This window comes from Cynocephalus volans, chromosome 1 (genome assembly GCF_027409185.1).
Source record: "Cynocephalus volans isolate mCynVol1 chromosome 1, mCynVol1.pri, whole genome shotgun sequence".
Taxonomy (NCBI): domain Eukaryota; kingdom Metazoa; phylum Chordata; class Mammalia; order Dermoptera; family Cynocephalidae; genus Cynocephalus; species Cynocephalus volans.
The window spans coordinates 123149827-123170926 of NC_084460.1; the positions used below are offsets into that span (position 1 = coordinate 123149827).

Here is a 21100-nt window from a genome sequence, read left to right on the forward strand (position 1 = left end):
TTGTTTTCGATTTGCCTGTTTTTCTAAAAACATTTTATCATTTCGCCACTGAACACCTTACTCCACTCTTAACCATCCACGCTGCCAGAAATGCCCTTTTTTTTCTTGACGTTTCTTAGTGGCCCCAAATTCTTAATAAAAGCCCCTCTGCTCTAGGGTCAGGGGGTAGACACTGGAGTAAGAGAGATTAGAAAGAAAAGCCTCACCTCCCTAGATTTCCTCCTGGAACCACCTGGTTGGTGTAACCGGGAAACTTTCCCTTTTTGTTTAAAAATGGGTTTAAATGGTCCCTTCAAGTACTAACAATATTTGACCCACACATCTGGGCCAGTTCCTGAAGGGCAGGTTAAAGGGGTTGGAGTGAAAAGCAAGGACAGCAGGGTGACGGGCTCCAACCTTGTGCTCTGCCATCTCGCTGGAGTGCCTCTCGACGATTTTTTGTCCGGTGGCGCCGCGGACACCTTTGCTCCGCGGTGATTGGTCTGCAGCGGGGTCCTTGCGTTTGTCCAATATGGCGGCGCCCAGTGGCGGTGTGAACTGTGAGGAGTTCGCCGAGTTCCAGGTGAGGGGGTTTTCCTCATGTGGCAGGCGTGTCCCTCCTTTTGTCCCCGGACCCTATTACGTGCTTTGGCCAGAGAGAGAGTGTGGACCAGTTGTGGGGAACGCTGGCAGTTCAAGGCTCTTTTTTCGAGCCATTGGAGGTCATGGGGGGCGCGGGTTTGGCTAGGGAGCGAGGCTGCTCCGTGGGGGAAGGGAAGTGAGGGTCAGAGTTCTGCTTGCGCGGCGCAGGCCTTGACCTGGAAGCTCCGGGTGGTTACCCGGTGGTAAAGCTGAGCTCGGGCTCCATGAGTAGGAATTGTAAGAATTTTGTAGCAGTCCCCTGAACTCAGCTCCCAGCCTCTGCCATTCCTCTCTTATTTTAAGTTCTTTTGTGGCGAGAAGAAAGTGAAAAAGAGTTTACTTGATGAAACAAAACAAAACAGTTGGCACAAATTATTATTTTGGTGGGACAGAATGTTTGGAAACTTGGAGGGAAGACTAATTTTAGTATGTGTTCTGGTGCTATTGCCTTTCTAATTATTAGATGAAACACAAGAGAAAGGCTGTATCTTTTTCTATTCAAACACCAGAGGTCTAGGACTAATTATTAACCCATGACTTGAAGAACAGGTGTCTGGGTTTTGACCAAGTTGCAATGACAGTTATCTGTTCCAGTACAGGCATAAGTGTGCTGCTGTCCCCGTACAGAGTTGAATTCAAAAATCATGATATTAAACATGTATTGCATTTTTAACTAAAGATCGAAAAATCGTTTCACGTGTCTTTGGCCTATCTGTAGTAAAGTTTTCTGCTTTGAACAGTTTGTGGGTATTCTTTTTTTAGTGGCGGCTGGCCAGTGCTGGGATCCGAACCCTTGACCTTGGTGTTATCAGCACCATGCTCTACCCGTTGAACGAACCAGCCCTAGTAGTGTTATTGTTGAAGATAACCTCACCACACTGAAATATTTGATAAACAGCATCGGCCAAAGAAGTTTATATGGGGTCTTTCTACCATTATTTGCACCCTCTTTATCACTTCAGCTGTTTCTCAGATTAGATCAGCACAACAGCAGCCAATTTCAAAGATTATTAGAGTGCCCAATAAATACAAATACTTGTAAAAATTATTAATAGGATAGAAAAAGCCAGATTCCAAAGTAAAGTAATATATTAGGTTAACTGGCCATTTTAGGCTTTGGTCTTGTCACATTAGTACTAGGACATATTTGAGTTAACAAGCTCATGTAATTGAGCAATGGTAGCCTTAAAGTCTGTGGGGAAGAGAACTGATTAGGAAGTTAGATGTTTTGGGGTCTAAAACTGCTTCTGCCATTAACAACTTTGTGACCCAGAGTTAATCACTTAACCCTTTGGGAATTAACTAGAATCTGTAAAATAAGAAGATTGTGTTAAGTAACATTTAAAACTGCTTTTATTTTTATAATTATTTGAATCTCCGAAACCAAATTTCAAAGGATTTCTTTGAGCTGTTAAAACATCCAAACAGTGTTTAAAGAACACTTTGATTTTTCTTTTGGACAGTCAGATAAAATGCAAGTGGGACAAAAGCTATACCCCATTCCATTCACAGACAATGTATATAAATAAATCATAAAATTAGTCTCAATAGTGAAACCTGGAGGAAGTGTTTGGATAGTTTTTCTGGGGCTTTTCCAAATGTGTGGTTTATGATTGAAAAATACCCTCGGTTCAAGTCAGAAGATCTGGTTTTCCAGAGATGGCCTTGTCACATCATTTTACCTCCTTGTAAATGTGTATAAGAACATTTGCCCCTACTGCCACAGAGGCACACGAGAAGTGAAGGTACTGTAAAAATATAAAATTTTAGTAAAACATTTAGGTTTAGATGAGTTTGATAGAATTATAAAATGTGGTTAACTGGCATTCTCACAGATTATTAATCAGTTTATATATTTTAAAGCTATTAAAGCACTACATTTTGTAAGTAAGTATCTGGAATGTGGAAAGCCCTGCACTGAAAACAGTGGAAGAGGAATGGGAAGTTATGTATTTTTTTAAAAAAGATTAGTAGCATATTTTTCAGAATTTTGTTATGAAAATGCTCAAGCACTACAGAAAAGTTGAAAGAATTGTACTATGAACACTCATGTACCTACCATCTAGATTCTGCAATCAATGATTTGCTGTATTTACTCCATCTCATTTTTATCTATCCATCCATCAATCTACCTTTTTATTTTATTTTTTATGCATTTTAAAGTAAGTTTCCATCATCTGGCATACAGATGCCCATCTTCTCACTGAGTCCTCACATGACCTCTTCTCTGTGCCTGTGTGCAGAGGGACAGGGATCTTTTGTGTCTCTTATAATTTGTATAAGGACACCAATTCTATCAGATAACAGCCCCATCATTATGACCTCCATTTAAGCTTTATTGCCTCCCTAAAGATCCTATCTCCAGATGTAGTCATGTCAGGGATTGGGGCTTCAATATGAACTTTGGGGGGATGCGGTTTAGTCCATAACAGATATCCACTAGCTGTCAGGCACTTGGGGAGACCCAGTGGATGGGGTATAAAACAAAGAACTTAATCTAAGTAGGGATATAAAACATATAGCATTTTATTCATATTTTCAATTTTCTGTAAGAGTTTAGAGAGAAATCAAGAGATGGTAATTGAGGTAGACAGGACCTTAGGTAGACAGGACCAGGGGAATTCTAGACAGAGGCAATAGTATATAGGCAAAATTTTTTATTATTTGGGGGAAATAGCAAATCAGTATTGCTGGAATACAAAAATCTAACCTGGGGCACAATTGAAGTACACAAATGATTGGAACCAGATTGTAGAAGGCCTTGAATGCCAGGTGAGGAAAGGGAGTCATTTTTGAGCAGAGGGGGTAACATGATCAAAGAGGTGCTTTAGGAATATTTGTCACTGCTACCACTGGCTTTGTTCAGGCCCTATCATTTTTGAGATTAGCTTTGCAACAGGTCTCCCTGTCTTCAGTCACTCCTTTGATATATCCCCCTTTCAATCTAATCTCTGTAATACTGTGGCTAAGTGTATTTCTTTTTTTTTTTGGACTGGTAAGGGGATCGCAACCCTCGGCATGGTGTGGTCTGCACCACGCTCAGCCAGTGAGTGCACCGGCCATCCCTGTATAGGATCCGAACCCGCGGCCTCGGCGAACTGAGTGTATTTCTATGTTATCTCTGTGGACATGTGTTGCAGTTTATTGTGTATGATATCTGTTCAGGGTTGTCTTCTGAATATTTTCTTGGTCAATTTGTGTGTGTGAGAAAGAAGGTATCCCATTGGGGCTAGACATCAGATTAGGTAGTCATTAATTCCCTATGAATGATCCACATGATTTAACAGCAGCACTTTTGTGCCTTCATTCACCTTTGTTTGCTCTCAGTCTGTGAGGACCACCCATCCTTTTACCTAGACCCTCTTGGAGTTGCCTTAACAGCTCTGGTGTTTTTTCCACTGTAAAGAAATGTGGAAACCTGGTGAGGTGGTTTATTGTTCTTTTCCTTTTCCCTTTCCAGTTTTGGAAGAAATCTCATCCTACATCTTATCTCCCTTTTTTCTTTCTCTTTATATTTTCTGATATCTTTTCTGTGACATTTAAGAATAGCTTACAGTTCTCGGCAATCCCTGAACAAGTTCATTATCAGTGTAGAGATTGTCATGATGTATTCTAGAATATAGCAGTGTTGATTAGAACTATCTTTGATGGTGGAAATGTTCTACATTTGTGCTATCTACATATAGTAGCCACTATTGACATGTGCTTACGCACTTGAAATGTGGCTAGTTCAACTAACTAAATTTTAAATTGTATTTAATTTTAAGTAACCTCATGTGGCTAGTGTGTGCCATATTGAAAGCCAAGCTCTAGATCATATATTAATAATTCTCTAGTACACAGAAAAATTAATATATTTTGATAATCCATATTTGTAGGTTTTGTTGTAAGACTGTAAAATTGATTGATTTATTACCTAGTTAATGCAGATAAATTCCCATTGCTGTGTAAGGAACTTAATAGTGTGTCTAAATTGTTTTATTGGAGGGGAGTTTGGCTATAGTGATTAAGGTATAGCCAGTGTTCAAACTCAAAACTGGTTAAAGTTCAGAGTCAATAAAAACCCTACGAAATGTCAAACTACATATCTTTCACCTGGGTTGCTGAATCACTCTCCCGTCTGATCTTTTTACATTTACTTTTGTTGTTCTCTAATTCATTTTCCACACTTTAAGCAGTCATTTCAGAACACATCTGATCATGTAATCCCACCATAATTAAAACACTTCATTGGTTCCCTGTGGTACTCAGGAAAGAATAAACTATAACATGACCTATAATGGTGGATCTCATCATACCCCATGTTTTCTCTTACTTGCTGTACTTAAGCCACATTAATTTTCAACCCGTTAAACACTCTATTTAGATGGCCCTCATTAAGGTCACCTGTGATTTCCATCCTGCTAAGTCTAAAAGTTAATTTCTGTCCATATAATTCTCGACTTAGGAACATTCAACACAATTGACCATTCCTTCCTTTAAACCTTTCTTTTTCTGGCTTTTGTGGCATCATGGACTTTTCCCTCTACTTTTAGGTGCTAGAGTTCCTTTTTGATCATTGGCCCTTTCATTTTCTGCCATCCGCCTCAGTGATCTCTTCTAGTCTCTTGGCTGTAAATAAAATCAATTCATTAATATAACTCTAGCCCTGATCAGTGTCAGAGTGGTGTATTCAACTTTCTACTCAGGTATCTAATTGGCAACTGAAACTTAACAAGTCCGAAACAGAACTTTAAAAAAAAAACAATAAACCAAACTTTATTCTACAAAATTTCAGATATACACAAAAGGAGAGATAGTACCATGAAGCCTCAGTACCCATTCCCAAACTCCAACAATCAATAGAAACTCTTGTTTTGTCTATATACAGTACTACTGCCACCTGCCCCACCCTAACCAGATTATTTTGAAGCACATCCCAGATATCATATCTTTTTTTCTGGAAATATTTGTCTGTATCTCTAAAAGATTACAATTTTTAATATAATAGCAGTATCATGTAAATTAACAATAATCCTTAATATCATCACAAATATCCTGTGAGTCAGAATAGAACTACTGATCTTCCCACTCCTTCCAAATCTTTTCCTTCCTCAGTCTCCCTCCACCCCTATCAATTAATGGTACTACCAGACATTCAGTTGCTCAGGCCTCAGAACTAAAAGTTATCCAATTATCTTTTCTGAGCTCCCACCACTAATTCATCAGCAAGTCCTGTCAGCTCTGTCTTCAAAATATATCCTGAATGTAACACCTCTCCTTAATTCTACTGCTACCACTTCATCAAATCATCTTTATCTTTTGACTAGACCATCATAGTAGTCTCCTAAATGTTCACCCTGTTTCCATTCTTCTCTTTCTATAATCCATTCTCCAAACAGCAGCCAAAGTTATCTTTTGAAAAATTAATGTTATTTCCTTGCCTAAAATCCTTTTGCCATCAGAACAGAACCCTTAATCGTTTGCATGGTCTATATTGTCCAGCATGTTCTGGTCTACTGCAACCTCACTGCATACCACTCTCTCCCTTGTTCACTCCCTGCCCACTTGCCTTCTTTTAATTCTTCAAACATTCCAAAGTTTGTTCTTGCCTCATAATTTTCAACTTACTCCTCCATGTGTTCTTATAGTTGTTTCATTCACATCATTCAGGTTTCAGTTCAAATGTTATGTCCTCAGAGAGGCCTTTCTTGATCTCTGTTGAGCAGGAATCTCAGATCCTTCTGCTCCTTCCTATGCAGGTCATGAGTCAGGTAATCGAAAGAAGATTCTGGCAGCTTTATGCAAGGTAGATGTACGTTATTCTCCAGAGGTGAGCTTCACAGACATGCTTTATTCTCGGACATGAGCTCTGCCAACCAGCAGTTCAGAGCAGTTGTTTCTTTCATGTTCTTGGTACACAATAGTGGCCACAAGCCAAGCATTACATAATCACAGTCATCATGCTGAATCAGTAAATTGGCACACATACACAGTTACACTACTTTTATAACTTGTTTCTAATGAATGTGCTGAATCTTGCCCATTTATAACAGATGCAAGGTTTTCATGACTAAACTTTTCCTACTTTCCTAACAATCTCCCTACCTAAATTAGCCTCAAGCCCCATTTGGTAATTCTTCATCCCATTACCTTAGTTTGTTTTCTTTTTCACAGTTCTTTTCAGTATCTGAAATTATCTTATTTATGGAGGTACTTGTTTGTTGTTTGTCTTCACCTTCAGGAATTTTGCTTCATAAGAGCAAGAACCTTTTCTGGTTTTTTTCCACCCCTCTACTCTGGTACTTAGAATGGTGCCTGACATATACTAGACATTAGTAATTTTTTTTTTTTTTTGAATGAAGAGTGAGTTAATGAATGAACTCTGTGGTACTCTCTAAATGCTGCATTATTTAAAGAACGATTGCTGAGGGCTTTCATAGCCAAGGAAAACTTTATCCAAAAGGTACAGCTTAAACCTTGGTCTAGAAGATCAGTTCAGTTCAGTTTAGATAGTGGAAAAGAAAGTTTCGAAAGATTTTAGGACTGGCAGGTTAGCTCAGTTGGTTAGAATGTGGTGTTAAAACACCAAGGTCAAGGGTTCAGAACCCCTTACTGGCCAGCTGCCCAAAAGAAAAGAGAGATTTTAAAGGAGGCTTTATTTTATTTAAATTTTTTTTAAAGTAGGTAAGTTGTAGGAAATGAAGTTAGCAGGGTGGGTTCCTGTTTTCTACTTAGCTGTTTCTTTGACTCCCTGAATAGTGCTACCACCATTTGTTTTGAATTTAACACTTAAGGACATTATCCTCCACTGTATTTAGTACATTATTTAAAATGATGGTTGCCCAATGAATATCTTGAGATTGTCCCCTAAGAATTTAGTTTACACAGAATACTACTGACAAAGAGAAAAATAGGCAGGAAGAGGAGGTAAGATAATAAACTTGGTTTTAGACCTGAGCTGTGTCTGTATTTTGTTAGTGTTAATTATGGGCCTTCTATAAGCTGTTTTACTTCCAGATTGAGATCTAGAAAAGGCCATTAAATTCACTAATTAAAGATTAATGGAATGATAGAACAGAATCTAGACTACTGATTTAGATTGACTGGACTAAATGGTTACTATAATTGGAAGCAACCTAAATGTTTTTTAATTGGGAAGTTGTCACATAAGTTGTGGTACCTCCACAGGATAGAATATTTATGAAACTCTTAAAAATGTCTTTGAGGTATTTTTTTTGAATTGGTTTTACCTTTTCTTAGTAATCCTAGCTCACATTTCCCAAGGATCCTTTCCCCCTCAAAAAGCCCCCGACTCTCAAAAAAGAAAAAAGAAAAATAATACCAGAATGGTAGGGAACGTAGACTGAAAAGTATTATCTACATAGCACAGTCTCTTCTCCCCACATTTTGATCAGGGCACTTCTTTTCACTTGTCACCAGAGAAAGGCTGGGCATCAGCTACATTCTGTATTCAGTTAACATAAACCCTGGAAAAAGTTTCTAGCAGGATACCCTTCTCTTCCTTTTTTCTCAAATTTACAAAAATAAAAAACAAAACAAAAAAGAAAAAAACCATCAAGAAAACAATTATATTACATTAGGGAATATACTTATTATTGAAAACACCCAGGTTAACATTCAATATTAATATGTATTAAAAGCAACTTTGCTTGATACTCTCGCTCAGCATACCATCCTACTTCTTTCCTTGCCCAATTTAAATCCATAACTGAAAACAATTTCTTCATTTCTTTTCTTTTTTTTTTCTTTTCTTCATTTCTTTACATTTGTTCTATGAATAGGAAAGCCATGAAGAGGTTTGATTTCTCTAGCAGCATGTTTTGTTTACTTATTTTTATTACAAAAATAATACATGATTGTAGTAAAAATCTAAAAGCCTAAAAGGGTATAGATTAGTTTCTGCAAGTTTCTTGTATATCTTTCCAAAGTTTCCTACCTAGCACCACATTATACAATGATAGGTAAAGAGGGAATAGAACAAGCAATTATGCTGGATTGTTGTGGAGAATCAGTGGTGATCAAGTTCAGTAGACCCCTCTGTTGCCTGTATGTTAGAGATGGAAAGAGCACACTGTTTGCTAAGCACTGTGCCAGCAAATGGGATTAAATATGAGTAGAACAATCTTAATCCTTAAGAGGGTCACAGTTGAGTCAAGAAGACAGTCGGTGTTCACTGTTAGAATTACTATTACTTAATCTTGTAATAAAGATTTTCTTATGGTTGCATTATATTTACTTGGTTTCCCTACTCCTAACTTAAAGGGTTGTAAAATATTCAAGAGCTTTATTGTTTGATTAAGTACTTATTACTTATCACTTAACTTTCCATTCAGATTATATTCTTTTATTTTAAATGTATATAGGAATTGCTCAAGGTGATGAGGACAATTGATGACAGAATAGTACATGAATTAAACACTACGGTTCCAACAGCTTCCTTTGCAGGGAAAATTGATGCCAGCCAAACCTGTAAACAGCTTTACGAGTCTGTAAGTGTATCTTTTGAGTCTCTCTTACATGCTTCTTTTATGCCTTTCTTTGCAGGCAAAATAATAAATCAGTTTACATATAACTAAACTGTGAATAAAAGAATATCATCCTCATATTTCCTTGCCCACACCTGAGGGTGTATGTAATTTTCAATCTGGTTTCCTCAAACTAAAGAAAATATGTAATCTTATACACAAATCTGTGAAGACATGGTTCTAAAGAATGGGAGCAGTACTTTTGTGGCCTCTTAATTTGCAGCCTTTGACTTCAGGACACCAATGAAAGGGGAGAGTGAAATAGCAAAGTAAAACTGTAATGAGAGCGAGGACTTTGACTGAATGATCCTAAGAAGCCAGACAGCTGGTATAAGGAAGAATTAAAACTCTTCACACCTTTTATGTCTTCTTTTTTCCCTCACTCATCAGGAAGGAGAATAGAAGCATTTGACAGTTAGGAGAGAAGAAAAGCCAAAGGTAAATTGTCCTTTCCTGAGGCTTTGGTTTCTCAAGTATATATTTTTTTATTGCCTCCATTTATTTCTCTTTTTAATTTCCAAAAGCAGAAGGAAACGATAATGCAGCTAAATATTTTTTATAGTTTATTTACTTATATCCTTCAAGTTCAAATGACACTCACTATTTTAAGCTCTACTACAAGGTTACCATGTGAATGCATAGTCATACAAAGTCATTACTTAAAACCTTAAAGTGCATTTCTCAAAAATGAAAAATAACATTTTTGACAAGCTTATTCATATCAATTAAATTCAGAGCATTAACTACTGATATTTTTGTTCTGCTTTTATGTTAAAGTATGTTGTTTTATTGAATGATCAGATAAGTCTTGTGGCCTGAGAAAATCGCAAGGTTGTGGACTTTATTTTTTTATTTTTATTTTTTATTTTTTTTAAAAAGATGACCGGTAAGAGGATCTTAACCCTTGACTTGGTATTGTCAGCACCATGCTCACCGAGTAAGCTAACCGGCCATTCCTGTGTGGGATCCGAACCCGTGGCCTTGGTGTTATCAGCACCACACTCTCCTGAGTGAGCCATGGGCCGGCCCAAGGTTGTGGACTTTAATGAGTAGAATCCAGTATTGGGGGTAGGTAGTATGGTCCAAGTCCTAATTTACTATGAGACAGTTCACTTCTTTCTTTGGGTATCTGTCTAAAAACTAGAAATTTATGGCCACTAAAATGTAATGATTAACAACATGAATTCCAGATCTAGATTAAATCCCACCTCTCATACTTCTTAGCTGGTGACCTTGAACATATTACATAATCTCTGCCTCACTTTCCATGTTTGTAAAGTAGTATAATCATAGTTTCTAGTTCACAGGGTTGTTAGAAGGTTAAGTGAGTTAATATAAAGTGGTTACTCTTATGTTTGGTGCTGCTGTTATTATAATTTTTCTTCTTGTTGAACCAGGATAACCTTGCATACAAAATTTGGGCCTTTCTGTTTTAGATGTCCTTCTGTATGTGTTTGGGTTTTTCTTTGTCTGTGTCTGTATCCCAGAGGGATCCAGCAACATATGTGTCACTTTGTAAAGGGTAGTTTATCAAGTGGCTTTGAGCCAGGGATCAGGCCTGCAGCAGAGTGAATGCCCATGCCAATAAGTACCACTCAGTTCTCTTAAATATTGTCTTAGTCAAGAAGAACTCTGAAACATCCAAGTTGCTCATAGTCACTCTGACTCACTTTGTCCCTGACCCAGCTTCCTTCTGTAGCTGAAGAAGGAATATTTGCATTCTCTAGTAATAACACTTCTTCATAGGAGATGATCAGTGAAGTTATTATGAATCACTAGTTTTAGAAATTCCAAATCTCAAACGTATACTCAAAACATTTTTAGTGAGATCCCCTTATTAGAACATACTCCCTTCAGTCTATGAAGTTTTTCTAGCTTTACATTGTTTATTCCCAAGATAAACTTAAATTTCAATACTGAACAATAAAAAGTCTTGAAACAGTGCTTTACAAATACAAATTTCTGGGGCGTCATCAAAATTTGCCTGTGTTCATCGGAGTGTGTTTGAAATAGGACTATCATATACCTTGCGAATCAATACAGAGACTAGATTGTAACGTTAAGATGGAGGTTATTAAAGAGTTGTTTTGTCAGACATCCTTACTTGCAGTCAATACACACAACTGATGAAACAACTAACTGTGCTTCATACATAAGTTTTCCTTATCAGTATTTTCACTTTAAAATTTTGAAAAGGGAATATATTGGTTTTTTGTCTGTCTTTATTGTAACTAAGGTCTGTACATTGCTTAATTTATAATTTCTTTCATTTGTTGAAAACATGAGACTGAAAAAAATATGAAAGGACAAAAAAAGAGAGGAAGAATAGCAATATTCACATGGATGGAATGGTGGGGGAAGACAGGGACGTAGGATAAAGGAAACTGAAATGAGAAGCCCGGTAGGGGGAATGCAGGAAGACAGGAGCAGGAAATACTGGGAACGTATTGAGGAAGAAGATAGCCCAGCCCTCGTACCTTCCACCCTCAGATGTGCTTCCCTTTATCTGTTTTTAGGTGATTTAGCTGATTCAACACAATCTTCTCTTCCATAGAGTCAATTTTTAGAAATTGTTTTAGATAGCATTAAATTTCTGTAGTCTCAAAATAAGGATTTTTTAAAAAACACTAAAATGTGATAAATTGATGTGATTTTTCCCCGCTTCTTATTCCTTTTTTCTTTTAGTTGATGTCAGCTCATGCCAGTAGGGACAGAGTCATAAAAAATTGTATAGCCCAGACCTCAGCAGTAGTAAAACACCTCCGAGAAGAGAGAGAAAAGAATTTGGACGATTTAACGTTATTAAAGCAACTTAGAAAAGAGCAGACAAAGGTAAGTTGAACAGAATTTACATTTCTCAGGCAAAGTTTTTTCAAATGTAGCCTTTAAAAATAAAGGCAGTTTTAGGCTGGCCGGTTAGCTCAGTTGGTTAGAGCATGGTGCTGATAAGGTAAAGGGTTTGGATCCCTGTACTGGCCAGACGCCCTCCCCCCAAATTAAATAAAATAAAGACATTTTTTAATATGAGAAATTCAGAGTAAGATATGGTTATTACTTTAAAAAAATTGACTGGGAAATTAGTTCTTCAGTTTTAGTGGGCTTTATTTTATTACATTTAAATATTAATTGATAAATTAATATGCATTTCATAAACAGGTACAGTACAACAGCTTTAGCTAAAATAAGCATGTAATCATATTTTATTTCCATTTCTTTCTTTGTTTCTCACAGTTAAAGAATTGATATAGGCCAACACCAATCAGAAATTCTAGGGAAATCACCTGTGTCTACCTTATGAGGCTTAACTTGCGAAGAAACATCTCTAAATATATTGATATTTTGAAAAAATTTACTTTTGGCTTCATTTTGTACAAATCTGCTGGAATGTAATACAGATTATTTAACTTCAGGATATTATCCTCTTCAGCCATAAAAATATAGTACTATTTAAATATAACCAAATGTACTAGTACCTCATTATAACTTATTCCCCTACTGTGTAAAAGTTGCTATGGGTATTGGCTTTTTTTGGATACATTTTTTTCCACCTCATCTCCCATCCCTGTAGTATTTTCACTTTTAAAAAAACAGCAAGTGCCCATCTGGGGATGTGTCAGAGGAAGCCTTATTTCCCCAAGTCAACCATAATGTAGATGGGGTGTGTACCTCAAAATATAGTTAATGCAGCAGAACTGTTTCTTTATAGTATTTGTATGTGACATGTCAAGAAAACAGTTGAAATATGCAATATATTTTATTATGTGGAATGCATTGCTGTCTTTTTTTTGAGGGGATTCTTAGGGGGTAATTCTTTATTTTATATAACTCAAGCTTACAGAAAAGTTGCAAGAACAGTACAAGGAACTCCCATGTACCCTTTACCTGTATTCATTTATTGTTTACATTTTGCCTCACCTGCTTTACAACTCATTCTCTTCACCCTCCCTCCTTCCTTCCTTCCCTTTATTCTTCCCTGCTTTTCTCCCCCTTTCTCCCCACATATCCACACACATAAACATTTTTTTCTGAACCATTTTGAGAGTGTGTTGGGCACATCGTACCCCTTTACCTTTAAATACATTAGCTATTTCCTCAGAACAGGGGCTTTTTCTTACATGATCACTGTACAGTTGTCAAAATCATGTCCATATTTTAAGATGGCACAATAGTTGACTTACAGATCTTTGCATGTCAGGTGACTGAGAATCCTGTGTGGGATGCTTCTCATCCCAAACAGTTGTGAAGTTTGCCCTTTGCTTAGTAGATGTAGCTATCCTTTGAAAAGGGGACCTTGTCATCTCTCTCAAGCCTTTAGTGGAAAAGAGAACCCTATTCCTTGTAGCTGCACACAGGAAAGTAAGTGAGGCTGCTGCTCTTTCTCAGTCATTCCACTGATTCAGTATGTTTCACTGGATACAAGATTCAGCCACTGCCTTTGCTGCTCCCTTTGTACTGACTACTGCTTTCAGTCTGAATTGCATACCTGCTCATTCATCAGGCAGTGGCGGATTCCTCAGACAGTGAGTTTATGCTCTATTGTTCATCTCACCCTACCCATTACATTCATGAAGGCTTGCAGATAATTTATGTAAAAGTGATTAAAGTCTAGGTAATTTTGGATTTTGTATTTCAACAGACTCTGAGGGCTGGCCAGTTAGCTCAGCTGGTTGGAGTGCAACCCTATAACCCTAAGGTTATGAGTTCAGATCCCCATACCAGCCAGCCACCAAAAAAACCCAAAAGCAACAACAACAGAAGATTCAACAGACTTTTGAAGGTATTGACAAGGGAAACTGTAGGGCAGGACTGTTAAATCAGAAACTGAAAAATCACTGTTTTCAAATTAAGTCAGACAGAATAGAGTGACTCTTGCCAGTGGAGAGCAAAGTTCAAAACTCTAAACTACAGAGTGCTTGGGAGTGCTTGTGTCACGCAGTTTGCTCAGCCCTCAGATTTGCCCCTGTGCCTGGAGGGCCCGGAGAGAATCACCAGGATGACCACTGCAAGGAGTTTAGAAACCTAGTCAGTGAGTTATTTAAGGTTGCTTATATAGAGAGCTAGAGAGTAACCATGACTAGTATGTAAGCAAATAAGGAAACGTGAATTTTTTTTCAAGTTTGCTATGAAGATTATGGAGTCATAAAGAGAGAGCTCTTAGGAATGTTCCAGCTGTACCTCTTCATTTTCGTTCTGAGGAAACTGAGACTCTGAGATACTGACGTCCTCAAAGTTATAGGCTAATGAGTTGTAGAACTGGGACTTTAACACATCTCCTTCACCTCTGGATTCAGTCAGTTTCTTTATATTAAGTTGTGATTAATAGTCCCATTCTGATTACTTAAATGAGCATATTTTATTTATATACAGAGATGCCAGTCTAAAAATCACCAGTTCTTTACCTGAACTTTTAACTCAGAAAAAGTACCTTCCTTGCTGGAACTCTATAACTACTGTCACCTATTAGTGGCCTTTGAGAGGAAGTTTACCTATTTAAAACTCAGAGCCTCAAAAACAACCATCTCAGAGGTGACAGTTTGTTGGTGGCACTGACAAATTTGTATTAAAAGTTGGCTGTAATATCTGCAGTGTTCAAGAATAGAAAAAAAGATGGATTATAAAGGCAGACAGCTCTAAGGAAGTAAATTACATCTACCTTGGTGGCTTTGTAAACTCGTAAATGAATTGCTCTGAAACTTCTGATTTTCAGTCTGTAAAATGGGGTTGATACTTAATAATTTCTTATGTTTTCTTTTTTTGGTGAGGCTTAAATTATATAGTCTGTGTAAGAGCTAGCATATTGGCTGGTACAAAGTCTCAGTTCCTTTCCTTTCTGAGTCTGTGGGACTCCATATTTGTTGCATGAATCTTGAATATCATATCATCAACCAGTGGTTTCCATCTTTGTTTAACTACTACTTAAAGGCAGGGTGTTGTGTGGGGGGAGAGGATTCACTGTCTTCTGTGTTGGTACATTCTCTTTCTGGACAGTTTTAATTGTTCAAAGATTTTCTCATATGGTCATGCTTTGCTTAATGAAAGGGATATGTTATGAGAAATGCATCATTGGGTGATGTCGTTGTAGGAACATCATAGAGTGTACTTACACAAACCTAGATGGTATATCCCACTACACACCTAGGCTGCATGGTATGTCCTATTGCTCCTAGGCTAGAAACCTGTACAGTGTGTTACTATACTGAATATGGTAGGCAATAGTAACACAGTGGTAAGTGTTTGTATATATAAACATATCTAGACATAGAAAAGGTACAGTAAAAGTATGGTATAAAAGATAAAAAATGGTACACTTGGATAGGACACCATGAATGGAGCTTGCAGGACAGAAAGTTGCTCTCGGTGAATCAGTGAGTAAGTGGTGAGTAAATGTGAAGGACTAGGACATTACTGTATACTACCATACATTTTATAAATACTGTACACTTAGGCTACAGTAAATCAATAGAAATAATAAAGTAAGTGCACTCTGATGTTAAAATGGCTACAATGTCACTAGATGATAGGAATTTTCAGCTCCGTTATAATCTTATGGCACCACTGTCATATATGCTGTCTGTCATTGACAAAAACATTGTTATGTGGCACATGACTGTATACTGTGAAAATCTGCTCCCCTGTAGTGTGTAAGTACTGCTCCTTAATCTTCCCTCTGGAGCTATACAGGATAAGTCTAAAACCTATTCTACATGACATCCCTTTAAAGATTTGAGAATAGTTATGAAAACTTAGTGACATGTCACTCTCCGTTCTTCAACTGAAGTTATTTCTTTTGCAGACAGTTCAGGCTTTAACAGAGTAGTGAAACTTTAATGATTTTTGGTCTGTATGGCTGATTAACATCTGAAACTGAGGTTGTTTTGGAGGGCCACTTCAGACTTGTTATTACTCCACAGCACAGGACCAGTTGTCAAACTGCAGTCTTTTCCCTCGTTGCACAGTTCCAGCCGTGTGTACTTCCACACACTTCAACACCAGTTCTGAGTCTAGTTTCTGGGGAGCCACTGGGTCAGTCCTAAGTTCTATTCTTATTAGTTACATGCATATTTCTCAAACCTTCTGCCTGAGCTATACTCCTAATTGTCAGGATCTTTGGCCTGAGTGTCAGACTTGTGGTTGCCCAGATCTTGTCTAGCTTTGGCATTTTGTTCCCAAATCTGGCCTGGGTTTTTTTATTTTGGCCTGAGGAAATCATCCTGGCTTTAAACTTTTGGCTGCCTCAACCTGTAGTTCATGCTTTTTTTCTCCTAATTTTCCTGAATATTTTCAAGACCTGTTCTTGGAACTAGATAGCTTCTTTTCCTTTCAAATCCCTCTGACCAGATGTGACTAGGAGTATTAAGGGTCCTTCCATTTGGGCCTGGCAATGGAATTGGCTACCCTTGTGGTAGGGTAATTAGGTTGGCAGTTATAAAGAAAGTTAAAAAACTTGTGATTTTTAGCCTCAGACTTCTGGCTGGCTGATCAAGGTCTGGGAAACTCATGCCTTTCTAGATCACTAGGGCCTAGTATATTCCCTTCCTCTCAGTTTTACTTTCTGATTCTTTTTTCTTAACTCTCTGCCCAAATCAGATTGCTTCCTCCTTGTCCTTCTTTTTACTCCTCTGTGCTATCTTTCCAAGTCCATAGTTGTGTAATCAATTTCTAGGACTGGAATTGGTTTGAGGACATGTGAAATGTCATGCAGAATTGCCCTCCATAGAAGTTGCAACAATTTATATTCCTACTAAAAATGTGTATGAGTGTATCTTTTCCCACACCTTCACTCATATTAGGTTTTATCAGACTTTTTCATTTTTTTTATCTTGTCATATAATGACTTAATTTGCATATCTTTATACATAACTAAAATTGAGCATATATATGTGTGTGTATATTATGTGTTTATTGGCTATTTGTATGTCTGCTGTGAACTGCCCGGACATTGAGATTTTTTTTAAAGCTGGGGGCAGTTTATGATATGCAGCAATGTTTGAGAACCACTATTTTATAAGATTTAACAATTGATTAGATATGGGGAGAGTGGGTTATGTTGAAGAAGGTTTCCGAATCTACCATTAACAGATAAAGAATACAAGAGCAGCAGTTGGTTTTGTTGGGTAAACTTAGTAGAGTTTGGTTTTAGCTCTTTAAGTTTTATAACTTCAATGTTTTCTCCTTTCTTGCAGTTGAAATGGATGCAGTCAGAACTGAATGTTGAAGAAGTGGTAAATGACAGGAGCTGGAAGGTATAAAATAATGTTTCTTGGAGAGAAGTAGGAGGGAAACTGAACTAGTAAAGGGAAACCAAGGGAGGAGCAGTAAAGAGTGCTTTGAGCTCCAAGAAGAATAGAGATCATTTGTTTACAAGCAGTGAGGATTTTAACTTTTCTTTTTTTGGTGGTGGTGGTGGAGGGTAGAGGGGTGGTCGCATATAAGTAGATCTACCTTATAAAAATTAGCTTTACAGGCATATGGTAGAATTGTATCACCTGCCATGGTAACAGAATTGAAGACATTCCATGTGTCTCCTAATAGGAATTATGGGCATATTTAGTATTTACGGTTATTACTCTACTTATCTCAGAATCTTCAAGGAAGTTATTTATTAAAATTAGCCTTTTTGAGCTCAGTTACTTTCCATAAATTTTCATATCATTAGCCACCCTTTACAGTTGCTTGTCTTCAAACAAATCAGATCATGAATTTATTGTACATAGCTGTACTGGTATCTGATAACAGAGCTTTTTACTACTCATAGATTCACATGCTCCTTATTACCACCGGCATAACTCTCATTAGGAACTGGATTGAGGGACCAGATCCTAGGACTTTACATGTAGCTAGAAATAATAAAATTCTGACTTTAATCTTCTGAAAAAGTATATCTGTTTACCTCTCTCTAAAATTTCTAATCTAAAAGATTTCCAAAGGGCAGAATATCTGTTGAATCTGAAAGAATAAACTGAAAATTCTGTTTTATCCTTTGAAATTAACTAATTGAATGGCGTTAAACCCTATACTTATAAGAGAGAAGTTCAAAAACTAGAGTGTACCAACTTGCTGAGCCATGGATAAATTGCAAAATACAAATTGATTTTTATTTTATCATATTTCTTTGTCCTATCCTCTTTGCCGAGATTTCCTATTCCTGCCCTTTCCACCAATGTGATAAGGTGTTTGCTTCTTGAAAGATTTTATGTAGTAGGAAGATTGAAGCATTTTTGGATTTGATATTAGTTTTAAAGAAAATATGCTCTATCCATTCCACAGCAAGTGAGGCCCCTACTTGTTTTTAAAAGAAGAAAATGTAGCTATGGTGTAATGGGCTAGCAAAAGTGGATAGGAAATCATTTAGGAAAAGGATTTGGAGAGGCTCAGCCACTTTAGTTTATTCCAGCCAGTGTATCAAGACCACTAATCTGAAGCTTCCACTGCTCTGAGCACTGGGAATTTCAGGGAAATGTCAAGGCAGGGAACTGCAGTGAGATGAGTTATAAAATGAAATAGCCAGAAAGAATCTATATAATTTTCATATGTTTTCTTTTAAGTGTGAGATACGCATGCCAAAGAGTATGTAACATGTAGAATTTAAAGAATGTCAATAAAATGAACATTACATGAATGTTCATTTAAGAAAGGCTCAGCCTAAGAAATTGGATACTACCAGAACCATAGAAGCTCCCTGTGTAGATTTATTCTTTTTTACCTTAAAAATGATTTGTTCCTTACATCAATGAAGTATGGTAGTAAATTCTGAGAAGAAATTCTTTTAGATTTTAGTTTTTTTAAATTGGACACATGATTTAGACACATGATTCAAAATACTTTTAAATATTAAAGGATATATAGTAAAAATTCTGCATCTCGTCCCTCTCCTTCAGCCACCTCCTTTCCTTCTTTCCCTACCCTGTGAGAAGATGGCTTATGTTTTCAGATATTTGCACCTTTTCTAATATTATGTATGTGTATTTTTTACCCAGAATCATACTGTCCACATTTTGGTTTTTTTTCCCCTTTAGTGTATCTTGGAGACTTTTCAAATCGAACATATGAGGGTACTTTAAAAAGTAAGTTTATACAAATCTTTTCATAAACTTTTTGAAGTACCCTCGTAAGTAAAGAGCTTCCTTATTCCTTTTTAAGCTTGAATTGTATTCCATTGAATTGCTGTACCAAAATTTTTATTTAACACAGTCTCACACTGACAAACATCTAGTCATAGAGCATTCTTTTAGCGTTTATAATATATTATTTGTTTAGATTTTTAGGAAGCAAGGTAAATTGAACAAAAAATTATAAATTCATACAATTTAGCAAAAAGGCCAGGTCTACCTGGCAAGTGTACCTACTTATGAGAAAGATCTGGCACACATTTACAAAAGTACAACAAATATCTAAGTAATAAAATTTGCTTTAAAAAAGAAAAAAGAGGGCTTTATCTTAAGCTTATTTTATTTTATGTTTTTTCCTGCCCTTTAAATTTATTTTAGATATTTTTCTCTAATTGTCCAAAATATGTCCAGAACATGGAATTGAAATATTTGGTAATTACTAAATTAACTAGAGAAGAAAAAAAATTAAAAACAAAAAAACAAAAAAATGAGCTGGCTCTTGATAATTTTTCTTCAAGTAATTTAAATTTTTAAAAAATATTAAATTTGTCTTATGAATGAATATCAATGCCTTTTGCACTTAGCACCTAGTAGTCAGTTTGAACTGGTGAGGAAACTCCTCCATTTCCTAAATCTGTTGACCTGGGACAAAAATAATAATATCTTCCGGAAGCACACCAAATTAGATTTAGTTGCAGGCCTGATTTATACAGCATGACTCAGTGACTTTTGTTTCTGTTTAAATACCTTAGGTGTTTAATGAGCGCTGCCGAATTCACTTCAAGCCTCCAAAGCATGAATAAAGAAAGATATTTTTATTAAAAGGACCGGGTCATCTCGTAAGAGCTAAGCATGACAGACATCAACAGGGTGGGCTTCCTAGGAAGATTTCTGAGCCAACAGTCCAAGACCTTTTGTTGATTTCAGCCCCACTTAGCCAAGACCTCAAGTATAAATAATTCTGATAATTATGGAGAAATCAACTGCTATTTTATACTGATTCTGTAAAAAAAAAAAAGTTTTGTAACTATTAAAATAATTTTCTGACTCAGTGTACATATTTGATTGTTTTCCAAGTTGAGACAGTAAGTTCTCAGAGAATTCACACACAATTTCAATATCTGATTTTGTTGTACATTTTTGGTTGTTACAAATTGGCATGGGTATGGACCTTTTTGGTCACTGATGAGTTTATCCCTTTATCTTTGTGGGTTTATTATAAAAGGGCAGTATTATAAGCTGGACACTGTGCAAAGAAGTGTTCTCTTAGTACCTTAACTTATCTTGCTTTCAAATGTAAAAACTAATTTTGGGTGGAATTTTTTCATGGACGTTGTTTCCATGGACACTGAAAAGGAAAGCAATAAAACAAATTCAGAAAAGGGAAGGACAAGGGAAAGCTTGGATGATAGTAAATGAGTAAACACATTTTTACAAAGGAGTTAGTAAAAAAAACTGCTGAAATTGCAGGATTTGGTCATTGCAAAAAACCATTTTCTAGTATGGGGTAATTGTATTAGTTTTCTATTGCTGCTTAACAAATTACCATAAACTTTAAAGCAGCTTAATATACCAATTTGTTATCTCACAGTTCTGTAGGTCAGAAGTCCAGGCAGGCTTGACTGGACTGGGCTCTTTGCTTAGGGTCTCACAAAGCTGAAATCAAGCTGAGGGCCAGGCTGTGCTCTTGTGTGGAGCCTCTGGGGGAAGAATCTGCTTCCAAGCTCATTGGGTTTGTTGGCAGAATTCAGATCCTTGCTTTGTAGGACTGAGAGTTCGCATTTCCTTGCTGGCTGTCAGGTGCCACTCTCATTTGGAAGCCACCCACATTTTGTTTAGGGC

General features: G+C 36.8%; 1 protein-coding gene across 2 annotated transcripts; it reads left to right on the plus strand.

Annotated features, from left to right (window-relative positions):
• The first annotated feature begins 486 nt into the window (after nucleotides 1-486).
• On the plus strand, nucleotides 487-20305 carry MIX23 (mitochondrial matrix import factor 23). 2 transcript variants are annotated; one of them, XM_063111531.1, is made up of 5 exons: nucleotides 487-562; nucleotides 8988-9113; nucleotides 11835-11981; nucleotides 17333-17392; nucleotides 20011-20305. In XM_063111531.1, the coding sequence occupies exons 1-5, from the start codon at nucleotides 512-514 to the stop codon at nucleotides 20059-20061; spliced, it is 435 nt and encodes a 144-aa protein (XP_062967601.1). In that variant the 5' UTR covers nucleotides 487-511; the 3' UTR covers nucleotides 20062-20305. The 2 variants fall into 2 exon arrangements, with proteins under 2 accessions (XP_062967601.1, XP_062967610.1); XM_063111540.1 differs by lacking the exon at nucleotides 8988-9113 and having other exon boundaries at nucleotides 495-562.
• The last annotated feature ends 795 nt before the right edge of the window (nucleotides 20306-21100 follow it).

Coding starts and splice junctions, on each gene's coding strand:
- MIX23 (XM_063111531.1), top strand. CDS start 512: ATGGCGGCGCCCAGTGGCGGTGTGAACTGTGAGGAGTTCGCCGAGTTC. Junction 11,982..17,332: donor TTAGAAAAGAGCAGACAAAG/GTAAGTTGAACA, acceptor CCTTTCTTGCAG/TTGAAATGGATGCAGTCAGA. Junction 17,393..20,010: donor TAAATGACAGGAGCTGGAAG/GTATAAAATAAT, acceptor TAAATACCTTAG/GTGTTTAATGAGCGCTGCCG.